Genomic DNA, 25,894 nt, shown 5'->3' with positions numbered 1-25,894 from the left:
TTCATCAACGTAGCTTGAGGATTATGTTGTCGGAATCGTTTTATAGCATTAATACACATACTAAAAAGTATTGGTGTGTATGAAGATGCGAGTGTATAATTGAAGAATGCACTATGTGTGTTTGATTTGGCTAGCTTGTGTGGCTAAAGTTTGCATGTACCATCGATGCAAATTATTATTATTTGGAACTGAATCTGTTTTTTTATGTTGAGCCCACAAACTCACTTTTTTTAGTGCAAGATGGCGTCTGTATTGTTGACTCACGGTATTCTCGCCTGCCGGGTGATAAAAATGTAACTTTAAATTGTCCGTTGATGATAAAATTACAAGCAGTATACTAGCTGACTGGTATTTGATCATTGTAATTCTCTATACACTAGTTGGAAAAAGCATCGTCCACAATTAATAATTTCTACTGTTCCATAATTTCAAATTTCATTCAACCTCTGTTACATAATACATACAATGATAATCATATTTCCTTATATATTTCCCATTATATTATATTATATTATTTTTCAGAACTTATCTAGAACCCGGATGGTCGAAACGGACATGCGTAGACGCCTATCATTTCTGCGATGTACATGTCACCAGCTGCAAAATACTAGTATATAGGGTTCTAATAAATATGTGAACTGTTCAAACGCTAGTGAACAAAGCATGATGGCTGCTGAAAGTGGGAAAATACAGACAGACAATTATAGACAATTACAGTTGACCCATGAAATGTACGTCGATGACGAGTATAATCTGGTTTACTGTCCTGTTCCCAAAGTTGCAACATCAAATTGGCGAAGAGTGCTGATGGTAATGGGAGGGTGCTACAACAGCACTGCTGAAATAAAGGACATTACATGGGGTATTTACACAAAGAAATTCAAACAACTTGGAAGCTTTGACCTAGAAGGTAGAGTACGGCGCCTTCAAACATATACAAAAGTAATATTTGTAAGACATCCATTTGAGCGGTTGCTGTCCGCATATCGCGATAAAATTGAACGGAAGAATACGAAGATACAAACGTTTCAAAGTTTTGTCTGAAGCCACCACACATTGACGTTCACTGGCAAACGTATGAAGATCTTTGCAGGCCTTGTGATGTACATTACGATGTTATCGGGAAGTACGAGACCTTTACACGTGACGTCAACCACGTGCTGCGCCAAATCAAGGCTGATAATATAGTGACCTTCCCGGACTGGGAACCGCATGGAACAAATACGTCATTATCTTCATTGGTCGAGAAATATATTTCGAAGGTTACAGAAACTGAAATGAAAAGTTTATACGCAATTTATGAGAACGTTTTCAAAATGTTTGGTTATCAATGGCAGTACACGCTCTAAACATACATAAAACATTGTCGGCGAGCATTGTCTTCTAAAGATAATCATACACTGGCAACATGGCAATGATTTACTCTAGTCACCTTCCTAATTGAGTTATAACTCTTCATGTATGGCCGCGAGAATTTCCATTTCATACAGCGCGATTCCCTAAATCACAATAACACTCTCGCAAAAAACACTGTGGTTCTACGCTGCATTGTCACGATACATTTCCCAGCGTGGTTTCTTAGACTTCCAACTTGAACGAACGAATAACTCATGTGAGCTCTGGGTGGCGCTCACGCAACATTTGTTAAAAACCCTGAAATCTACATTGTGCATACAAACCATTTAATCGACCAATTAGTGATGTAATAGTACTTATTACAGTGCCCGCAAAACAGTTGAAATATATTATTAAACTTATTAAGGTAGCGAAATTAAATTTGTGTTTGTACCGCTTGCCAGTTCTACATGACATTTGACTACGACCACGAGTTACAAAATTTAATGCCATAAAGTTCATTACTCAAAACAATTATTGACAATTACTTTACCACTGAAAAATTGCAAAGTTCTTAACGGCTTCCATTCATATAGAATATAATTGTCAATAAAGCGAACTATATTCTATAGAGGTTGGTACCAAAGGGGTATTGTACTTCATTCCGATGTACTGGATGATAGTGGCAATTTCCTCACCTTTAAAACTTTCTCGGACAAATATAACATATTATCAAATAAATTTTGAAAATATTTTAGTCTTATTGATGCTATTCCTGGAAATTGATTAGTTTCCCTGAATAGCAGAGATAAGGAAAATGAATCTACACTAATATCAGTGTAAACAGGAATATTAAACAATACTAAAAATTCTATCATTCAAATATCCTTTTTTACAAGTGCTCTAAGCTAATGTACGAACATTCCATGTAGCTAGAGGAGGCACATTGATTAACCATGGGTTTGTATTCGTATTGTTCTGGATTTATTGTACTACTGTCATTGTATGCACAAGACAGGTGACTAAGAACATGACAGTGACAGTATTTGAACTAACCTGCTGAAGATTGTTCCCGAATAATACAAATTAATTTGCAAATGCTTGATGCACACTTGAATAAAACGCTGCTCTAGGATATTTATATATGTCACGAGGTGTTTGGATCATAACAGAAACTGTATTATTAAAAGGACACGCTTGTTATTATGTAATTTTGTATTTATTAATTTATTGTTATAGTATAAATTGATAACAGCCCAGAGGTAGGTTTTATAGCCCAGTAGGTAGCCGCATTTGTCACTACACGTACAGAAAGTACCTATTACGTGACCTTGAGGTCGCACTTGGACAATGCTGGACAAGTATCCGTGTGATGAATGAACAGGTGTCGCGGACCAATTAGCGATTGACACAATTAGCCATGTGATGGCAGGGTATTTAAAGACTGAGACAGTGTGGTGCTCGGGTTGTTGCTGCTGGAGATCTTGACCAGCATCTACGCTTTGTACGACCCTGGAAGCGGCGAGCAGTACCACCACATACTACCATAGTCGAACCCGGCGTTGAACACCAGTCTGAAGTCTAACTGGGAAGGAAGCATTGGCGCTGTGGACGAGAAGGGAGAGTTCAAGTCGCTAACTACCGTCGCTGGCTTCTTATAATTCACCGGGCGACGCTGCCGACTGACACTGTTCGACGCACGTCGGGAAACGTCAGGTACCGAACATTCCTACACACTAGTTAGTCTTGGGCTTTAAGTTATTATATTACCTTGTTAATTACTAGAATTGTTATTTTCCTGGCCAGTTTATTTATGTAATATTTTAAGAGTGCATGGCACTGATAAACGTGACTAGTAGGGTACGCCGTTCCTCCCCTGGTCGTAGGGTAGTTACCGACTTTTCCGTGGTGTCTACAGTGCGAAATATCGTAACCCCCACCTCTTACCAACAACATAGTTGCGTTGGTGCGTGGTGAGGGCCGCGTGTTGTGCTTTACCTCTGCAAGGGCGGGCGATACCGACGGAGAGAACTGTAGCAAGTATCTGTTTTGTGTACCTAATAAACTATGGTTTCAGGTAATTCATGTGTAGTGTCGTATGTGTAAGACTGGCCGGTGTGCATTATTGCTGCTTATATGTGCATATAGTCATATTGAACTTTACTGGAGCCCATCGTTCTAAATTATACTTGTTACACAAATTGTGTAATTTTATATTGGTTAAGAACCCGCACACGAGGTAGTAAACGTATTGCATACTATTTGGTATTTTGGCTAATATTTGATCCAGTGACCTCGTGACAATATAATTGAATGAAATGTAAAAATGATCAAGTAATTATAATTGCTAATTGGGCAATCATGTGCAAGCTGTTAAATATATGATTAGAATAATTCATGTCTCTCTCTGGAGATTCGAACCGGAATTAATTTATATCACATTTACAGTGTTATCTATTATAGGTCGTCATTTATTTCCACACAGATTTAAATGTATCTTTCGTATATGTGTTATGTAAATTGTATTGTGTACAGATAAAAAGCTTGGTTTTGCTAACACTGACTGCATTATAAAGTGTATTACATAAACTTTAAACATGTATACTGAGTACAGCATAAAATATTATCATTGTAGAACAATACAAACAACTATCTTTATCATTCATATATTATTTCATTATAAGACCTAAACTACTAACGAATATTCCGTATGACTAGACGAGTTTATGAAGGTACGTTAATTAGCTGCGCATTGTAATTCCTATTCCTCTGGATTTATTATACTACTGTCCTTGTATGTACAAATGATGTTGACAGTAATTATAATTGCTAATGAGGCTATGATATTTCCGTATTGAGTGTATAGTCACAACCTGGAGATTATGGGATTAGAATAATTCGTGCGACGGTACGGTGGTGTGAATCGAAATTAATTTAGTTTAAATTTCCCAGTTATTTTTCATTCATCGTCATTCACATTTAGACAAATATGTGATATCATTCATAAATAATCTAAATAGTTACCGAAAAATATTGTGTATCGATGAGAACCAGGTTTGAAGTTCGTATGAAATGGTCAGTTACAATATTTTGCGCCATTGTATTTCTGACAACAGCTGTCACAGTTCGTGGCGTTTGTTTCTAGTGGGTGCTTTAACGTGTTGCATGTATACCAAATCTTCAAATGAGACAAATAAATTATTGTCGAACAGCAACGTCTTTTGACCGCAATCTTGGATTTTGATCAATGAAACTGATATATGTGAAAAATAAAATATTTGTGATTTGTCTCTTGCTTATTGTCATTGTGGTTTTATAAAAACATTGTTAAAAATATACTTCTATGGACCTAGGAGGGCCTGTATTCATTATTATTAATTCTCCCGAAATAAATAATACATACTGCAATCACGGTATCGATCTTATATTTATTATTATCAGTTCTCCCGCGCTTAATAATACTCGCTTCAATTATGGTACCATTCCTATTTATCCTTATCAGTTCCCCTGAACTAAATATTACATCCCGCAATTTTGACACCATTCCTGTATTCATTATTATCAGTCTCTTCTTACTAAATAAAATAGGCTGCTATGTTGGTAACATTCCTATATTTATTATTATCAATATTTCTGAAATTATATTACATGCTGTAATTTTCATTCTATAATGGTATCATTCTTATATTTATTATTATCAGTTCTCTCGAACTAATGTTACATACCACAACTTTGGTACAAATCTTCTCTTCATTATAACTAGTTCTCACAAACTAGTAGTATATGCAGACATTTTGGTCCCATTCCTGTATTAATTGTTATCAGTTTTTTTTTTCAGAATTATTAATACATGCTAGAATCCTGGTACCATTGCTATATTCACTATGTGTTCCCCCGAACTAATATTACATGCCGCATTTTTGGAATCATTCCCATATTAGTTACTATCACTTCTCCCTAACTAATATTATATTTTGCAGTTTTGGTATCAATCCCATATCCATTAATATCAATTATACTACTGTCCTTGTATGTAAAAATAATGATCACAGTAATTATAATTGCTAATGAGGCTATGATATTTCCGTATTGATTGTACAGTCACACGCTGGTGATTATGGGATTAGAATAATTCGTGCGACTGTAAAGTGGTGTGAATCGAAATTAATTTAGTTTAAATTTTCCAGTTATTTTTCATTCATCGTCATTCACATTTAGACAAATATGTGATATCATATCTAAATAATTACCAAAAAATATTGTGTATCGATATGAAACAAGTTTCAAGTTCGTATGAAATGGTCAGTTATAATATTTCGCGCCATTGGATTTCTGGCAACAGCTGTCACAATTCATGGCGTTTGTTTCTAGTTTGTGCTTTATCGTGTTACATGTATACCTAATCTTCAAATGAGACAAATAAATTATTGTCGATCAGTAACGTCTTTTGACCGCAATCTTGGATTACCAACAATTTTTATCAATTGAACTGAAATGCTGTTTTTAGTATATATGTGAAAAATAAAATAATTGTGATTTGTCTCTTGCTTATTTTCATTGTGGTTTTATGAGAACATTGTTAAAAAAATATACTTATATGGGCCTAGGAGGGCCAAATTTACCTGTATTCATTATTTTTAATTCTCAATTATTAATAATACATGCTGCAATCATGGTACCAATCTTGTATTTATTTTATCAGTCTTCCAGCGCTTAATAATACTCGCTGCAATTATGGTACCATTCCTATATTTATCATTATCAGCTCTCCTGAACTAAATATTACATGCCGCAATTTTGACACCGTTTCTGTATTCAGTATTATCAGTTTCTCCTTACTGAATAAAATAGGATGTTTTGTTTTTAACATCCCTATATTTATTTATTATTATTATCAGTCCTCCCGAACTAATGTTACATACCACAACTTTGGTACAAATCCTCTCTTCATTATAACTAGTTCTCACAAACTAGTAGTATATGCAGACATTTTGGTCCCATTCCTGTATTAATTGTTATCAGTTTTTTTTTCAGAATTATTAATACATGCTAGAATCCTGGTACCATTGTTATATTCATTATGTGTTCTCCCGAACTAATATTACATGCTGCAATTTTGGGATCATTCCCATACTAGTTACTATCACTTCTCCCTAACTAATATTATATTTTGAAATTTTGGTATCAATCCCATATCCATTAATATCAGTTCTCCCGAACTAATATTATATGCTGCACTTTTGGTATCATTCTCGTATTAGTTATTATCAGTTCTCCCGCACTAACATTCATTAATATCAGCTCACCAGAGCTAATATTACATGATTTAATGTTGGTACCATTCCTTCAAACATTGTTATCAGTCTTCACGAAATAACAATACATGATGCAATTTTTGTATCACTAGTATATTCGTTATTATTTATTAGCTCAAACTAATAGTACATGCTTCAATTTTGGTACCCTTCCCATGTTCATTATTGTCTAGTTCATTATATTGCCGAACTAATATTCATTCTGCAGTTCGGTATTATTTGTAAAAATATTAATATCAGTTTCCCGGAACTAATATTATATGTACCAATGTTGGCGTCTTTTCTCTATTCATTAATTTCAGTACTTCCAAATAATAATAACACATGGTTATTCGGGCAATATCACGATTTTGTGTCTGCCCTCGGGCTGTTGGTCATGACCATCATCCCTTGGGCAGGCAACAAATCGTGATATTACGATCACAAGCATGTGTTATTAATTAAATATCAAATAGGATGTATTGGTGAATATCAAATAGGATGTATTGGTGAATATCAAATAGGATGTATTGGTGAATATCAAATAGGATGTAATGGTGAATATCAAATAGGATGAAATGGTGAATATCAAATAGCATGTAATGGTGAATATCAAATAGCATGAAATGGTGAATATTAAATAGGATGTAATGGTGAATATCAAACGGGATGTAATAGTGAATATCAAATGGGATGTAATGGTGAATATCAAATAGGATGTGATGGTGAATATCAAATGCGATGTGATGTGAATATCAAATGCGATGTGATGGTGAATATCAAATGCGATGTGATGGTGAATATCAAATAGGATGTAATGGTGAATATCAAATAGGATGTAATAGTGAATATCAAATAGAACGCAACGGTGAATATCAAATAGGATGTAACGGGGAATATCAAATGGATGTAATGATGAATATCAAATAGGATGTAATGGTGAAAATCAAGTGGAACGCAATGGTGAATATCAAATAGGATGTAATGGTGAATATCAAATAGGATGTATGGTGAATATCAAATAGGATGTATTGGTGAATATTAAATGGGATGCAATGGTGAATATCAAATGGGATTTTTTGATGAACATTAAATAGGATGCAATGGTGAATATTAAATAGGATGTAATGGAGAATATCAAATAGGATGTAATGATAAATATCAAATGGGATGTATTGGTGAATATCAAATAGGATGGGATGTAATGGTGAATATCAAATAGGATGGGATGTAATGGTGAATATCAAACGGGATGTAATAGTGAATATCAAATGGGATGTAATAGTGAATATCAAATGGGATGTAATGGTGAATATCAAATAGGATGTGATGGTGAATATCAAATGCGATGTGATGTGAATATCAAATGCGATGTGATGGTGAATATCAAATGCGATGTGATGGTGAATATCAAATAGGATGTAATGGTGAATATCAAATAGGATGTAATAGTGAATATCAAATAGAACGCAACGGTGAATATCAAATAGGATGTAACGGGGAATATCAAATGGATGTAATGATGAATATCAAATAGGATGTAATGGTGAAAATCAAGTGGAACGCAATGGTGAATATCAAATAGGATGTAATGGTGAATATCAAATAGGATGTATGGTGAATATCAAATAGGATGTATTGGTGAATATTAAATGGGATGCAATGGTGAATATCAAATGGGATTTTTTGATGAACATTAAATAGGATGCAATGGTGAATATTAAATAGGATGTAATGGAGAATATCAAATAGGATGTAATGATAAATATCAAATGGGATGTATTTGTGAATATTAAATAGTATGCAATGGTGACTATCATATAGGATGTATTGGTGAATATTAAATAGGATGCAATGGTGAATATCAAATAGGATTTGTTGATGAATATTAAATAGGATGCAATGGTGAATATCAAATAGGATGTAGTGGAGAATATCAAATAGGATGTAATGATGAATATCAAATAGCATGTAATGATGAATATCAAATAGGGTGTATTTGTGAATATTAAATAGTATGCAATGGTGAATATCATATAGGATTTAATAGTGAATATCAAATATGATGTAATGGTGAATATCAAATAGGATGTAATGGTGAATATCAAATAGGATGTATTGATGAATATCAAATAAGATGTAATGGTGAATATCAAACAGGATGTATGGTGAATATCAAATAGGATGTATTGATGAATATCAAATAGGATGTAATGGTGAATATCAAATAGGATGTATTTGTGAATATTAAATAGTATGCAATGGTGAATATCATATAGGATTTAATAGTGAATATCAAATATGATGTAATGGTGAACATTAAATAGGATGCAATGGTGAATATTAAATAGGATGTAATGGAGAATATCAAATAGGATGTAATGATGAATATAAAATAGGATGTAATGGTGAATATCAAATAGGATGTAATGGTGAATATCAAATAGGATGTATTGGTGAATATCAAATAGGATGTATTGGTGAATATCAAATAGGATGTATTGGTGAATATCAAATAGGATGTATTGGTGAATATCATATAGGATTTAATAGTGAATATCAAATATGATGTATTGGTGAATATCAAATAGAATGTAATGGTGAATATCAAATAGGATGTAATGGTGAATATCAAATAGGATGTAATGATGAATATCAAATAGGATGTATTTGTGAATATTAAATAGTATGCAATGGTGACTATCATATAGGATGTAAAGGTGAATATCAAATAGGATGTAATGGTGAATATCAAATAGGATGTATTGGTGAATATTAAAAAGGATACAATGGTGAATATCAAATAGGATTTGTTGATGAATATTAAATAGGATGCAATGGTGAATATCAAATAGGATGTAGTGGAGAATATCAAATAGGATGTAATGATGAATATCAAATAGGATGTATTTGTGAATATTAAATAGTATGCAATGGTGAATATCATATAGGATTTAATAGTGAATATCAAATAGGATGTAATGGTGAATATCAAATAGGATGTATTGGTGAATATCAAATAGAATGTATTGGTGAATATCAAATAGAATGTATTGGTGAATATCAAATAGAATGTAATGGTGAATATCAAATAGGATGTAATGGTGAATATCAAATAGGATGTATTGGTGAATATCAAATAGGATGTATTGGTGAATATCATATAGGATTTAATAGCGAATATCAAATATGATGTATTGGTGAATATCAAATAGAATGTAATGGTGAATATCAAATAGGATGAAATGGTGAATATCAAATAGGATGTAATGATGAATATCAAATAGAATGTATTTGTGAATATTAAATAGTATGCAATGGTGACTATCATATAGGATGTATTGGTGAATATCCAATAGAATCTAATGGTGAATATCAAATAGGATGTAATGGTGAATATCAAATAGGATGTATTGGTGAATATCAAATAGGATGTATTGGTGAATATCATATAGGATTTAATAGTGAATATCAAATATGATGTTTTGGTGAATATCAAATAGGATGTAATGGTGAATATCAAATAGGATGTATTGGTGAATATTAAATAGGATGCAATGGTGAATATCAAATAGGATTTTTTGATGAATATTAAATAGGATGCAATGGTGAATATCAAATAGGATGTAGTGGAGAATATCAAATAGGATGTAATGATGAATATCAAATAGGATGTATTTGTGAATATTAAATAGTATGCAATGGTGAATATCATGTAGGATTTAATAGAGAATATCAAATATGATGTAATGGTGAATATCAAATAGGATATAATGCTGAATATCAAATAGGATATAATGCTGAATATCAAATAGGATGTATTGCTGAATATCAAATAGGATGTATTGCTGAATATCAAATAGGATGTAATGGTGAATATCAAACAGGATGTAATGGTGAACATCAAATAGGATGAAATGGTGAACATCAAATAGGATGAAATGGTGAACATCAAATGGATGTATTGGTGAATATCAAATAGGATGTAATGGTGAATATCAAATAGGATGTATTGCTGAATATCAAATAGGATGTATTGCTGAATATCAAATAGGATGTAATGGTGAATATCAAACAGGATGTAATGGTGAATATCAAACGGGATGTAATGGTGAATATCAAATGGGATGTGATGGTGAATATCAAATGGGATGTGATGGTGAATATCAAATGGGATGTGATGGTGAATATCAAATAGCATGTAATGGTGAATATCAAATAGGATGTAATTGTGAATATCAAATAGGATGTATTGGTGAATATCAAATGGGATGCAATGGTGAATATCAAATGGGATGCAATGGTGAATATCAAATAGGATGTAATGGTGAAAATCAAATGGAACGCAATGGTGAATATCAAATAGGATGTAATGGTGAATATCAAATAGGATGTAATGGTGAATATCAAATGGGATGTATTGGTGAATATTAAATGGGATGCAATGGTGAATATCAAATGGGATTTTTTGATGAACATTAAATAGGATGCAATGGTGAATATTAAATAGGATGTATTTGTGAATATTAAATAGTATGCAATGGTGAATATCATATAGGATTTAATAGAGAATATCAAATATGATGTAATGGTGAATATCAAATAGGATATAATGGTGAATATCAAATAGGATGTATTGCTGAATATCAAATAGGATGTATTGCTGAATAACAAATAGGATGTAATGGTGAATATCAAACAGGATGTAATGGTGAACATCAAATAGGATGAAATGGTGAACATCAAATAGGATGAAATGGTGAACATCAAATGGATGTAATGGTGAATATCAAATAGGATGTAATGGTGAATATCAAATGGGATGTAATGGTGAATATCAAATGGGATGTGATGGTGAATATCAAATGGGATGTGATGGTGAATATCAAATAGCATGTAATGGTGAATATCAAATAGGATGTAATGGTGAATATCAAATAGGATGTATTGGTGAATATCAAATGGGATGCAATGGTGAATATCAAATGGGATGCAATGGTGAATATCAAATAGGATGTAATGGTGAAAATCAAATGGAACGCAATGGTGAATATCAAATAGGATGTAATGGTGAATATCAAATAGGATGTAATGGTGAATATCAAATGGGATGTATTGGTGAATATTAAATAGGATGCAATGGTGAATATTAAATAGGATGTAATGGAGAATATCAAATAGGATGTAATGATGAATATCAAATGGGATGTATTTGTGAATATTAAATAGTATGCAATGGTGAATATCATATAGGATTTAATAGTGAATATCAAATATGATGTAATGGTGAATATCAAATAGGATGTAATGGTGAATATTTTATAGCATGTAATGGTGAATATCAAATAGGATGAAATGGTGAACATCAAATAGGATGAAATGGTGAAGATCAAATGGATGTATTGGTGAATATCAAATAGGATGTAATGGTGAATATCAAATAGGATGTAATGGTGAATAACAAATAGGATGCAATGGTGAATATCAAATAGGATGTATCGGTGAATATCAAATAGGATGTAATGGTGAATATCAAATAGGATGAAATAGTGAATATCAAATAGGATGTATTGGTGAATATCAAATAGGATGAAATAGTGAATATCAAATAGAACACAACGGTGAATATAAAATAGAATGTAATGGTAAATATCATATAGGATGTATTGGTGAATATCAAATAGAATGTAATGGTGAATATCAAATAGAATGAAATGGTGAATAAATAGAATGAAATGGTGAATATTAAATTGGATGTATTGGTGAATATCAAATAGGATGTATTGGTGAATATCAAATAGGATGTATTGGTGAATATCAAATAGGATGTATTGGTGAATATCAAATAGGATGTATTGGTGAATATCAAATAGGATGTATGGTGAATATCAAATAGGATGGGATGTAATGGTGAATATCAAATAGGATGAAACGGTGAATATCAAATAGCATGTAATGGTGAATATCAAATAGGATGTAATGGTGAATATCAAATAGGATGTAATGGTGAATATCAAATAGGATGAAATGGTGAATATCAAATAGGATGTAATGGTGAATATCAAATGGATGTAATGGTGAATATCAAATAGGATGTGATGGTGAATATCAAATGCGATGTGATGGTGAATATCAAATGCGATGTGATTAGTGAATATCAAATAGGATGTAATAGTGAATATCAAATAGAACGCAACGGTGAATATCAAATAGAATGTAATGGTGAATATCAAATAGGATGTAATGGTGAATATCATATAGGATGAAATGGTAAATATCAAATGGATGTAATGATGAATATCAAATAGGATGTAATGGTGAAAATCAAATGGAACGCAATGGTGAATATCAAATAGGATGTAATTGTGAATATCAAATAGGATGTAATTGTGAATATTAAATGGGATGCAATGATGAATATCAAATGGGATTTTTTGATGAACATTAAATAGGATGCAATGGTGAATATTAAATAGGATGTAATGGAGAATATCAAATAGGATGTAATGATGAATATCAAATAGGATGTATTTGTGAATATTAAATAGTATGCAATGGTGACTATCATATAGGATATAATGGTGAATATCAAATAGGATGTAATGGTGAATATCAAATAGGATGTATTGGTGAATATTAAATAGGATGCAATGGTGAATATCAAATAGGATTTTTTTGATCAATATTAAATAGGATGCAATGGTGAATATCAAATAGGATGTAGTGGAGAATATCAAATAGGATGTAATGATGAATATCAAATAGGATGTATTTGTGAATATTAAATAGTATGCAATGGTGAATATCATATAGGATTTGATAGTGAATATCAAATATGATGTAATGGTGAATATCAAATCGGATGTAATGGTGAATATCAAATAGGATGTAATGGTGAATATCAAATAGCATGAAATGGTGAATATCAAATAGCATGAAATGGTGAACATCAAATAGCATGAAATGGTGAACATCAAATAGGATGAAATGGTGAACATCAAATAGGATGAAATGGTGAACATCAAATAGGATGAAATGGTGAACATCAAATAGGATGAAATGGTGAACATCAAATAGGATGAAATGGTGAACATCAAATAGGGATGAAATGGTGAACATCAAATAGGATGAAATGGTGAACATCAAATAGGATGAAATGGTGAACATCAAATAGAATGAAATGGTGAACATCAAATAGGATGAAATGGTGAACATCAAATAGGATGAAATGGTGAACATCAAATGGATGTATTGGTGAATATCAAATATGATGTATTGGTGAATATCAAATAGGATGGGATGTAATGGTGAATATCAAATAGGATGTAATGGTGAATATCAAATAGGATGTAATGGTGAATATCAAATAGGATGTAATGGTGAATATCAAATAGGATGTAATGGTGAATATCAAATAGGATGTATTGATGAATATCAAATAGGATGTAATGGTGAATATCAAACAGGATGTAATAGTGAATATCAAATAGAACGCAATGGTGAATATCAAATAGGATGTATTGGTGAATATCAAATAGGATGTATTGGTGAATATCAAATAGGATGGGATGTAATGGTGAATATCAAATAGGATGTAATGGTGAATATCAAATAGGATGTATTGGTGAATATCAAATAGGATGTATTGGTGAATATCAAATTGGATGGGACGGTGAATATCAAATAGGTTGTATTGGTGAATATCAAATGGGATGTATTGGTGAATATCAAATGGGATGTATTGGTGAATATCAAATGGGATGTATTGGTGAATATCAAATGGGATGTATTGGTGAATATCAAATGGGATGTATTGGTGAATATCAAATGGGATGTATTGGTGAATATTAAATGGGATGCAAATGGTGAATATCAAATAGGATTTTTTGATGAACATTAAATAGGATACAATGGTGAATATTAAATAGGATGTAATGATGAATATCAAATAGGATGTATCTGTGAATATTAAATAGCATGCAATGGTGACTATCATATAGGATGTAATGGTGAATATCAAATAGGATGTAATGGTGAATATCAAATAGGATGTATTGGTGAATATTAAATAGGATGCAATGGTGAATATCAAATAGGATTTTTTGATGAATATTAAATAGGATGCAATGGTGAATATCAAATAGGATGTAGTGGAGAATATCAAATAGGATGTATTGGTGAATATTAAATAGGATGCAATGGTGAATATCAAATAGGATTTTTTGATGAATATTAAATAGTATGCAATGGTGAATATCATATAGGATTTAACAGTGAATATCAAATATGATGTAATGGTGAATATCAAATAGGATGAAATGGTGAATATCAAATAGGATGTAATGGTGAATATCAAATAGGATGAAATGGTGATTATCAAATAGGATGTAATGGTGAATATCAAATAGGATGTAATGGTGATCATCAAATAGGATGTAATGGTGATCATCAAATAGGATGTAATGGTGATCATCAAATAGATGTAATGGTGAATATCAAATAGGATGTAATGGTGAATGGTGAATATCAAATAGGATGTAATGGTGAATATCAAATAGGATGTATTGGTGAATATCAAAAAGGATGTATTGGTGAATATCAAAAAGGATGTATTGGTGAATATCAAAAAGGATGTATTGGTGAATATCAAAATGGATGTATTGGTGAATATCAAATAGGATGTATTGGTGAATATCAAATAGAATGTATTGGTGAATATCAAATAGGATGTATTTGTGAATATCAAATATGATGTATTGTTGAATATTAAATGCGATGCAATGGTGAATATCAAATGGGATTTTTTGATGAACATTAAATAGGATGCAATGGTGAATATTAAATAGGATGTAATGGAGAATATCAAATAGGATGTATTGGTGAATATTAAATAGGATGCAATGGTGAATATCAAATAGGATTTTTTGATCAATATTAAATAGGATGCAATGGTGAATATCAAATACTATGTAGTGGAGAATATCAAATAGGATGTAATGATGAATATCAAATAGGATGTATTTGTGAATATTAAATAGTATGCAATGCTGAATATCATATAGGATTTAATAGTGAATATCAAATAGGATGAAATGGTGAACATCAAATAGGATGTAATGGTGAATATCAAATAGGATGTTAATTGTGAATATCAAACAGGATGTAATGGTGAATATCAAATAGGATGTAATGGATCAAATAGGATGTATGGTGAATATCAAATAGGATGTATTGGTGAATATTAAATGGATGCAATGGTGAATATCAAATGGGATTTTTTGATGAACATTACATAGGATGCAATGGTGAATATTAAATAGGATGTAATGGAGAATATCAAATAGGATGTAATGATGAATATCAAATAGGATGTATTTGTGAATATTAAATAGTATGCAATGGTGAATATCAAATAGGATATAATGGTGATCAACAAATAGGATATAATGGTGATCATCAAATAGGATGTAATGGTGAATATCATATAGGATGTAATGGTGAATATCAAATAGGATGTAATGGTGAATATCAAATAGGATGTAATGGTGAATATCAAATAGGATGTATTGGTGAATATCAAAAAGGATGTATTGGTGAATATCAAAATGGATGTATTGGTGAATATCAAATAGGATGTATTGGTGAATATCAAATAGGATGTATTGGTGAATATCAAATAGGATGTAATGGTGAATATCAAATAGGATGTATTTGTGAATATCAAATAGGATGTATTGTTGAATATTAAATGCGATGCAATGGTGAAATATCAAATGGGATTTTTTGATGAACATTAAATAGGATGCAATGGTGAATATTAAATAGGATGTAATGGAGAATATCAAATAGGATGTATTGGTGAATATTAAATAGGATGCAATGGTGAATATCAAATAGGATTTTTTGATCAATATTAAATAGTATGCAATGCTGAATATCATATAGGATTTAATAGTGAATATCAAATAGGATGAAATGGTGAACATCAAATAGGATGTAATGGTGAATATCAAATAGGATGTAATTGTGAATATCAAACAGGATGTAATGGTGAATATCAAATAGGATGTAATGGATCAAATAGGATGTATGGTGAATATCAAATAGGATGTATTGGTGAATATTAAATGGGATGCAATGGTGAATATCAAATGGGATTTTTTGATGAACATTACATAGGATGCAATGGTGAATATTAAATAGGATGTAATGGAGAATATCAAATAGGATGTAATGATGAATATCAAATAGGATGTATTTGTGAATATTAAATAGTATGCAATGGTGACTATCATATAGGATGTAATGGTGAATATCAAATAGGATGTAATGGTGAATATCAAATAGGATGTATTGGTGAATATTAAATAGGATTTTTTGATGAATATTAAATAGGATGCAATGGTGAATATCAAATAGGATGTAGTGGAGAATATCAAAATAGGATGTAATGATGAATATCAAATAGGATGTATTTGTGAATATTAAATAGTATGCAATGGTGAATATCATATAGGATTTAACAGTGAATATCAAATATGATGTAATGGTGAATATCAAATAGGAAGTAATAGTGAATATCAAATAGTACGCAATAGTGAATATCAAATAGGGATGTAATGGTGAATATCAAATAGGATGTAATGGTGATCATCAAATAGGATGTAATGGTGAATATCAAATAGGATGTAATGGTGATCATCAAATAGGATGTAATGGTGAATATCAAATAGGATGTAATGGTGAATATCAAATAGGATGTAATGGTGAATATCAAATAGGATGTATTGGTGAATATCAAAAAGGATGTATTGGTGAATATCAAAAAGGATGTATTGGTGAATATCAAAAAGGATGTATTGGTGAATATCAAAAAGGATGTATTGGTGAATATCAAAATGGATGTATTGGTGAATATCAAATAGGATGTATTGGTGAATATCAAATAGGATGTATTGGTGAATATCAAATAGGATGTATTGGTGAATATCAAATAGAATGTATTGGTGAATATCAAATAGAATGTATTGGTGAATATCAAATAGAATGTATTGGTGAATATCAAATAGAATGTATTGGTGAATATCAAATAGGATGTAATGGTGAATATCAAATAGGATGTATTGTTGAATATTAAATGCGATACAATGGTGAATATCAAATGGGATTTTTTGATGAACATTAAATAGAATGCAATGGTGAATATTAAATAGGATGTAATGGAGAATATCAAATAGGATGTATTGGTGAATATTAAATAGGATGCAATGGTGAATATCAAATAGGATTTTTTGATCAATATTCAATAGGATGCAATGGTGAATATCAAATAGGATGTAGTGGAGAATATCAAATAGGATGTAATGATGAATATCAAATAGGATGTATTTGTGAATATTAAATAGTATGCAATGCTGAATATCATATAGGATTTAATAGTGAATATCAATAGGATGTAATGGTGAATATCAAATAGGATGAAATGGTGAATATCAAATAGCATGTAATGGTGAACATCAAATAGGATGTAATGGTGAATATCAAATAGGATGTATTTGTGAATATTAAATAGTATGCAATGGTGAATATCATATAGGATTTAATAGTGAATATCAAATAGGATGTAATGGTGAATATCAAATAGGATGTAATGGTGAATATCAAATAGGATGAATGGTGAATATCAAATAGGATGAAATGGTGAATATCAAATAGGATGAAATGGTGAACATCAAATAGGATGAAATGGTGAACATCAAATAGGATGAAATGGTGAACATCAAATAGGATGAAATGGTGAACATCAAATAGGATGAAATGGTGAACATCAAATAGGATGAAATGGTGAACATCAAATGGATGTATTGGTGAACATCAAATAGGATGTAATGGTGAATATCAAATAGGATGTAATGGTGAATATCAAATAGGATGTAATGGTGAATATCAAATAGGATGTAATGGTGAATATCAAATGGGATGTAATGGTGAATATCAAATGGGACGTGATGGTGAATATCAAATAGGATGTAATAGTGAATATAAAATAGGATGTAATAGTGAATATCAAATAGAACGCAATGGTGAATATCAAATAGGATGGGATGTAATGGTGAATATCAAATATGATGTAATGGTGAATATCAAATAGGATGTATTGGTGAATATCAAATAGGATGTATTGGTGACTATCAATAAGGATGGGATGGTGAATATCAAATAGGATGTATTGGTGAATATCAAATAAGATGTATTGGTGAATATCAAATAGGATGTATTGGTGAATATCAAATAGGATGTAATGGTGAATATCAAATAGAATGTAACGGTGAATATCAAATGGATGTATTGGTGAATATCAAATGGGATGTATTGGTGAATATTAAATAGGATTTTTTGATGAATATTAAATAGGATGCAATGGTGAATATCAAATAGGATGTAGTGGAGAATATCAAATAGGATGTAATGATGAATATCAAATAGGATGTATTTGTGAATGTTAAATAGTATGCATGGTGAATATCACATAGGATTTAATAGTGAATATCAAATATGATGTAATGGTGAATATCAAATAGGATGTAATGGTGAATATCAAACAGGATGTATTGGTGAATATCAAATAGGATGTATTGGTGAATATCAAAAAGGATGTATTGGTGAATATCAAAAAGGATGTATTGGTGAATATCAAAAAGGATGTAATGGTGAATATCAAATAGGATGTATCGGTGAATATCAAATAGGATGTATCGGTGAATATCAAATAGGATGTATCGGTGAATATCAAATAGGATGTATCGGTGAATATAAAATAGGATGAAATAGTGAATATCAATTAGGATGAAATAGTGAATATCAAATAGAACACAACGGTGAATATCATATAGGTTGTATTGGTGAATATCAAATAGAATGTATTGGTGAATATCAAATAGAATGTATTGGTGAATATCAAATAGGATGTATTGGTGAATATCAAATAGGATGTATTGGTGAATATCAAATAGGATGTATTGGTGAATATCAAATAGCATGTATTGGTGAATATCAAATAGCATGTAATGGTGAATATCAAATAGCATGTAATGGTGAATATCAAATAGCATGAAATGTTGAATATCAAATGCATGTAATGCTGAATATCAAATGGATGTATTGGTGAATATCAAATAGGATGTGATGGTGAAAATCAAATAGGATGTGATGGTGAAAATCAAATAGGATGTAATGGTGAATATCAAATAGGATGTAATGTTGAATATCAAATAGGATGTAATGGTGAATATCAAATAGGATGTAATGGTGAATATCAAATAGGATGTAATGGTGAATATCAAATAGGATGTATTGGTGAATATCAAATAGGATGTATCGGTGAATATCAAATAGGATGTATCGGTGAATATCAAATAGGATGTATTGGTGAATATCAAATAGGATGTATTGGTGAATATCAAATAGGATGTATTGGTGAATATCAAATGGGATGTATTGGTGAATATCAAATGGGATGTATTGGTGAATATCAAATAGGATGTATTGGTGAATATCAAATAGGATGTAATGATGAATATCAAATAGGATGTAATGATGAATATCAAATAGGATGTATTGGTGAATATCAAATGGCATGTAATGGTGAATATCAAATAGGATGTAATGGTGAATATCAAATAGGATGTATTGGTGAATATCAAATAGGATGTATTGGTGAATATCAAATAGGATGTATTGGTGAATATCAAATTGCATGTAATGGTGAATATCAAATAGCATGTAATGGTGAATATCAAATAGCATGAAATGTTGAATATCAAATGCATGTAATGCTGAATATCAAATGGATGTATTGGTGAATATCAAATAGGATGTGATGGTGAAAATCAAATAGGATGTGATGGTGAAAATCAAATAGGATGTAATGGTGAATATCAAATAGGATGTAATGGTGAATATCAAATAGGATGTAATGGTGAATATCAAATAGGATGTAATGGTGAATATCAAATAGGATGTAATGGTGAATATCAAATAGGATGTAATGGTGAATATCAAATAGGATGTAATGGTGAATATCAAATAGGATGTAATGGTGAATATCAAATAGGATGTATCAGTGAATATCAAATAGGATGTATCGGTGAATATCAAATAGGATGTATCGGTGAATATCAAATAGGATGTATCGGTGAATATCAAATAGGATGTATCGGTGAATATCAAATAGGATGTATCGGTGAATATCAAATAGGATGTATCGGTGAATATCAAATAGGATGTATCGGTGAATATCAAATAGGATGTATTGGTGAATATCAAATAGGATGTATTGGTGAATATCAAATAGGATGGGATGTAATGGTGAATATCAAATAGGATGGGATGTATTGGTGAATATCAAATGGGATGTATTGGTGAATATCAAATGGGATGTATTGGTGAATATCAACTAGCATGTAATGGTGAATATCAAATAGCATGTAATGGTGAATATCAAATAGAATGTAATGCTGAATATCAAATAGGATGTATTGGTGAATATCAAATAGGATGTATTGGTGAATATCAAATAGGATGGGATGTAATGGTGAATATCAAATAGGATGGGATGTAATGGTGAATATCAAATGGGATGTATTGGTGAATATCAAATGAGATGTATTGGTGAATATCAAATAGCATGTAATGGTGAATATCAAATAGGATGTATTGGTGAATATCAAATGGGATGTATTGGTGAATATCAAATGGGATGTATTGGTGAATATCAAATGGGATGTATTGGTGAATATCAAATAGGATGGGATGTATTGGTGAATATCAAATAGGATGGGATGTAATGGTGAATATCAAATAGGATGGGATGTAATGGTGAATATCAAATAGGATGGGATGTAATGGTGAATATCAAATAGGATGGGATGTAATGGTGAATATCAAATAGGATGGGATGTAATGGTGAATATCAAATGGGATGTATTGGTGAATATCAAATGGGATGTATTGGTGAATATCAAATGGGATGTATTGGTGAATATCAAATAGCATGTAATGGTGAATATCAAATAGGATGTAATGGTGAATATCAAATAGGATGTATTGGTGAATATCAAATGGGATGTATTGGTGAATATCAAATGGGATGGGATGTAATGGTGAATATCAAATGGGATGGGATGTAATGGTGAATATCAAATGGGATGTAATGGTGAATATCAAATGGGATGTATTGGTGAATATCAAATGGGATGTATTGGTGAATATCAAATGGGATGTATTGGTGAATATCAAATAGGATGTAATGGTTAATATCAAATAGGATGTATTGGTGAATATCAAATAGGATGTATTGGTGAATATCAAATAGGATGTATTGGTGAATATCAAATAGGATGTATTGGTGAATATCAAAAAGGATGTATTGGTGAATATCAAATAGGATGTATTGGTGAATATCAAAAAGGATGTATTGGTGAATATCAAAAAGGATGTATTGGTGAATATCAAAAAGGATGTATTGGTGAATATCAAAAAGGATGTATTGGTGAATATCAAAAAGGATGTATTGGTGAATATCAAAAAGGATGTATTGGTGAATATCAAATAGGATGTATTGGTGAATATCAAATAGGATGTATTGGTGAATATCAAATAGGATGTATTGGTGAATATCAAATAGAATGTATTGGTGAATATCAAATAGAATGTATTGGTGAATATCAAATAGAATGTATTGGTGAATATCAAATAGGATGTATTGGTGAATATCAAATAGGATGTAATGGTGAATATCAAATAGGATGTATTTGTGAATATCAAATAGGATGTATTGTTGAATATTAAATGCGATACAATGGTGAATATCAAATGGGATTTTTTGATGAACATTAAATAGGATGCAATGGTGAATATTAAATAGGATGTAATGGAGAATATCAAATAGGATGTATTGGTGAATATTAAATAGGATGCAATGGTGAATATCAAATAGGATTTTTTGATCAATATTAAATAGGATGCAATGGTGAATATCAAATAGGATGTAGTGGAGAATATCAAATAGGATGTAATGGTGAATATCAAATAGGATGTATTGGTGAATATCAAATAGGATGGGATGGTGAATATCAAATAGGATGGGATGGTGAATATCAAATAGGATGGGATGGTGAATATCAAATAGGATGGGATGGTGAATATCAAATAGGATGGGATGGTGAATATCAAATAGGATGGGATGGTGAATATCAAATAGGATGGGATGGTGAATATCAAATAGGATGTAATGGTGAATATCAAATAGGATGTATTGGTGAATATCAAATAGGATGTAATGGTGAATATCAAATAGGATGAAATGGTGAATATCAAATAGCATGTAATGGTGAATATCAAATAGGATGTAATGGTGAATATCAAATAGGATGTAATGGTGAATATCAAATAGGATGTAATGGTGAATATCAAATAGGATGTATTGGTGAATATCAAATAGGATGAAATGGTGAATATCAAATAGCATGTAATGGTGAACATCAAATAGGATGTAATGATGAACATCAAATAGGATGTAATGATGAATATCAAATAGGATGTATTTGTGAATATTAAATAGTATGCAATGGTGAATATCAAATAGGATGTATTGGTGAATATTAAATAGTATGCAATGCTGAATATCATATAGGATTTAATAGTGAATATCAAATAGGATGTAATGGTGAATATCAAATAGGATGTAATGGTGAATATCAAATAGGATGTAATGGTGAATATCAAATAGCATGAAATGGTGAATATCAAATAGGATGAAATGGTGAACATCAAATTGGATGAAATGGTGAACATCAAATATGATGAAATGGTGAACATCAAATAGGATGAAATGGTGAACATCAAATAGGATGAAATGGTGAACATCAAATGGATGTATTGGTGAATATCAAATAGGATGTAATGGTGAATATCAAATAGGATGTATTGGTGAATATCAAATAGGATGGGATGGTGAATATCAAATAGGATGGGATGGTGAATATCAAATAGGATGGGATGGTGAATATCAAATAGGATGGGATGGTGAATATCAAATAGGATGGGATGGTGAATATCAAATAGGATGGGATGGTGAATATCAAATAGGATGGGATGGTGAATATCAAATAGGATGTAATGGTGAATATCAAATAGGATGTATTGGTGAATATCAAATAGGATGTAATGGTGAATATCAAATAGGATGAAATGGTGAATATCAAATAGCATGTAATGGTGAATATCAAATAGGATGTAATGGTGAATATCAAATAGGATGTAATGGTGAATATCAAATAGGATGTAATGGTGAATATCAAATAGGATGTATTGGTGAATATCAAATAGGATGAAATGGTGAATATCAAATAGCATGTAATGGTGAACATCAAATAGGATGTAATGATGAACATCAAATAGGATGTAATGATGAATATCAAATAGGATGTATTTGTGAATATTAAATAGTATGCAATGGTGAATATCATATAGGATTTAATAGTGAATATCAAATAGGATGTAATGGTGAATATCAAATAGGATGTAATGGTGAATATCAAATAGGATGTAATGGTGAATATCAAATAGGATGTATTGGTGAATATCAAATAGGATGAAATGGTGAACATCAAATAGCATGTAATGGTGAACATCAAATAGGATGTAATGATGAACATCAAATAGGATGTAATGATGAATATCAAATAGGATGTATTTGTGAATATTAAATAGTATGCAATGGTGAATATCAAATAGGGTGTATTGGTGACTATCAATAAGGATGGGATGGTGAATATCAAATAGGATGGGATGTAATGGTGAATATCAAATATGATGTAATGGTGAATATCAAATAGGATGTATTGGTGAATATCAAATAGGATGTATTGGTGAATATCAAATAGGATGTATTGGTGACTATCAATAAGGATGGGATGGTGAATATCAAATAGGATGTATTGGTGAATATTAAATAGTATGCAATGGTGAATATCATATAGGATTTAATAGTGAATATCAAATAGGATGTAATGGTGAATATCAAATAGGATGTAATGGTGAATATCAAATAGCATGAAATGGTGAATATCAAATAGGATGAAATGGTGAACATCAAATAGGATGAAATGGTGAACATCAAATAGGATGAAATGGTGAACATCAAATAGGATGAAATGGTGAACATCAAATAGGATGAAATGGTGAACATCAAATAGGATGAAATGGTGAACATCAAATGGATGTATTGGTGAACATCAAATAGGATGTAATGGTGAATATCAAATAGGGTGTGTTGATGAATATCAAATAGGATGTATTGGTGACTATCAATAAGGATGGGATGGTGAATATCAAATAGGATGGGATGTAATGGTGAATATCAAATATGATGTAATGGTGAATATCAAATAGGATGTATTGGTGATTATCAAATAGGATGTATTGGTGACTATCAATAAGGATGGGATGGTGAATATCAAATAGGATGTATTGGTGAATATCAAATAGGATGTATTGGTGAATATCAAATAGGATGTATTGGTGAATATCAAATAGGATGTAATGGTGAATATCAAATAGAATGTAACGGTGAATATCAAATGGGATGTATTGGTGAATATCAAATGGGATGTATTGGTGAATATTAAATAGGATTTTTTGATGAATATTAAATAGGATGCAATGGTGAATATCAAATAGGATGTAGTGGAGAATATCAAATAGGATGTAATGATGAATATCAAATAGGATGTATTTGTGAATATTAAATAGTATGCAATGGTGAATATCACATAGGATTTAATAGTGAATATCAAATATGATGTAATGGTGAATATCAAATAGGATGTAATGGTGAATATCAAAAAGGATGTATTGGTGAATATCAAAAAGGATGTAATGGTGAATATCAAAAAGGATGTAATGGTGAATATCAAATAGGATGTATCGGTGAATATCAAATAGGATGTATCGGTGAATATCAAATAGGATGTATCGGTGAATATCAAATAGGATGTATCGGTGAATATAAAATAGGATGAAATAGTGAATATTAAATAGGATGAAATAGTGAATATCAAATAGAACACAACGGTGAATATCAAATAGGATGTATCGGTGAATATCAAATAGGATGTAATGGTGAATATCAAATAGGATGTAATGGTGAATATCAAATAGGATGTATTGGTGAATATCAAATAGGATGTATTGGTGAATATCAA

The 25,894-nt window shown here is 30.9% G+C and overlaps 1 protein-coding gene across 1 annotated transcript; it reads left to right on the top strand.

The window, feature by feature from the left end:
- Positions 1 to 666: 666 nt before the first annotated feature.
- LOC144348596 (carbohydrate sulfotransferase 8-like) lies at positions 667 to 1,349 on the top strand. The gene is made up of 2 exons (XM_078007818.2): positions 667 to 1,038; positions 1,263 to 1,349. Exons 1-2 carry the CDS (start codon positions 667 to 669, stop codon positions 1,347 to 1,349), a joined length of 459 nt encoding a protein of 152 aa, XP_077863944.2.
- The last annotated feature ends 24,545 nt before the right edge of the window (positions 1,350 to 25,894 follow it).

Source organism: Saccoglossus kowalevskii, chromosome 14 (assembly GCF_978046115.1).
Source record: "Saccoglossus kowalevskii chromosome 14, keSacKowa6.1, whole genome shotgun sequence".
Classification (NCBI taxonomy): domain Eukaryota; kingdom Metazoa; phylum Hemichordata; class Enteropneusta; family Harrimaniidae; genus Saccoglossus; species Saccoglossus kowalevskii.
The sequence above is the reverse complement of the archived record's forward strand: the minus strand, read 5'-3'. Positions and strand labels throughout refer to the sequence as shown.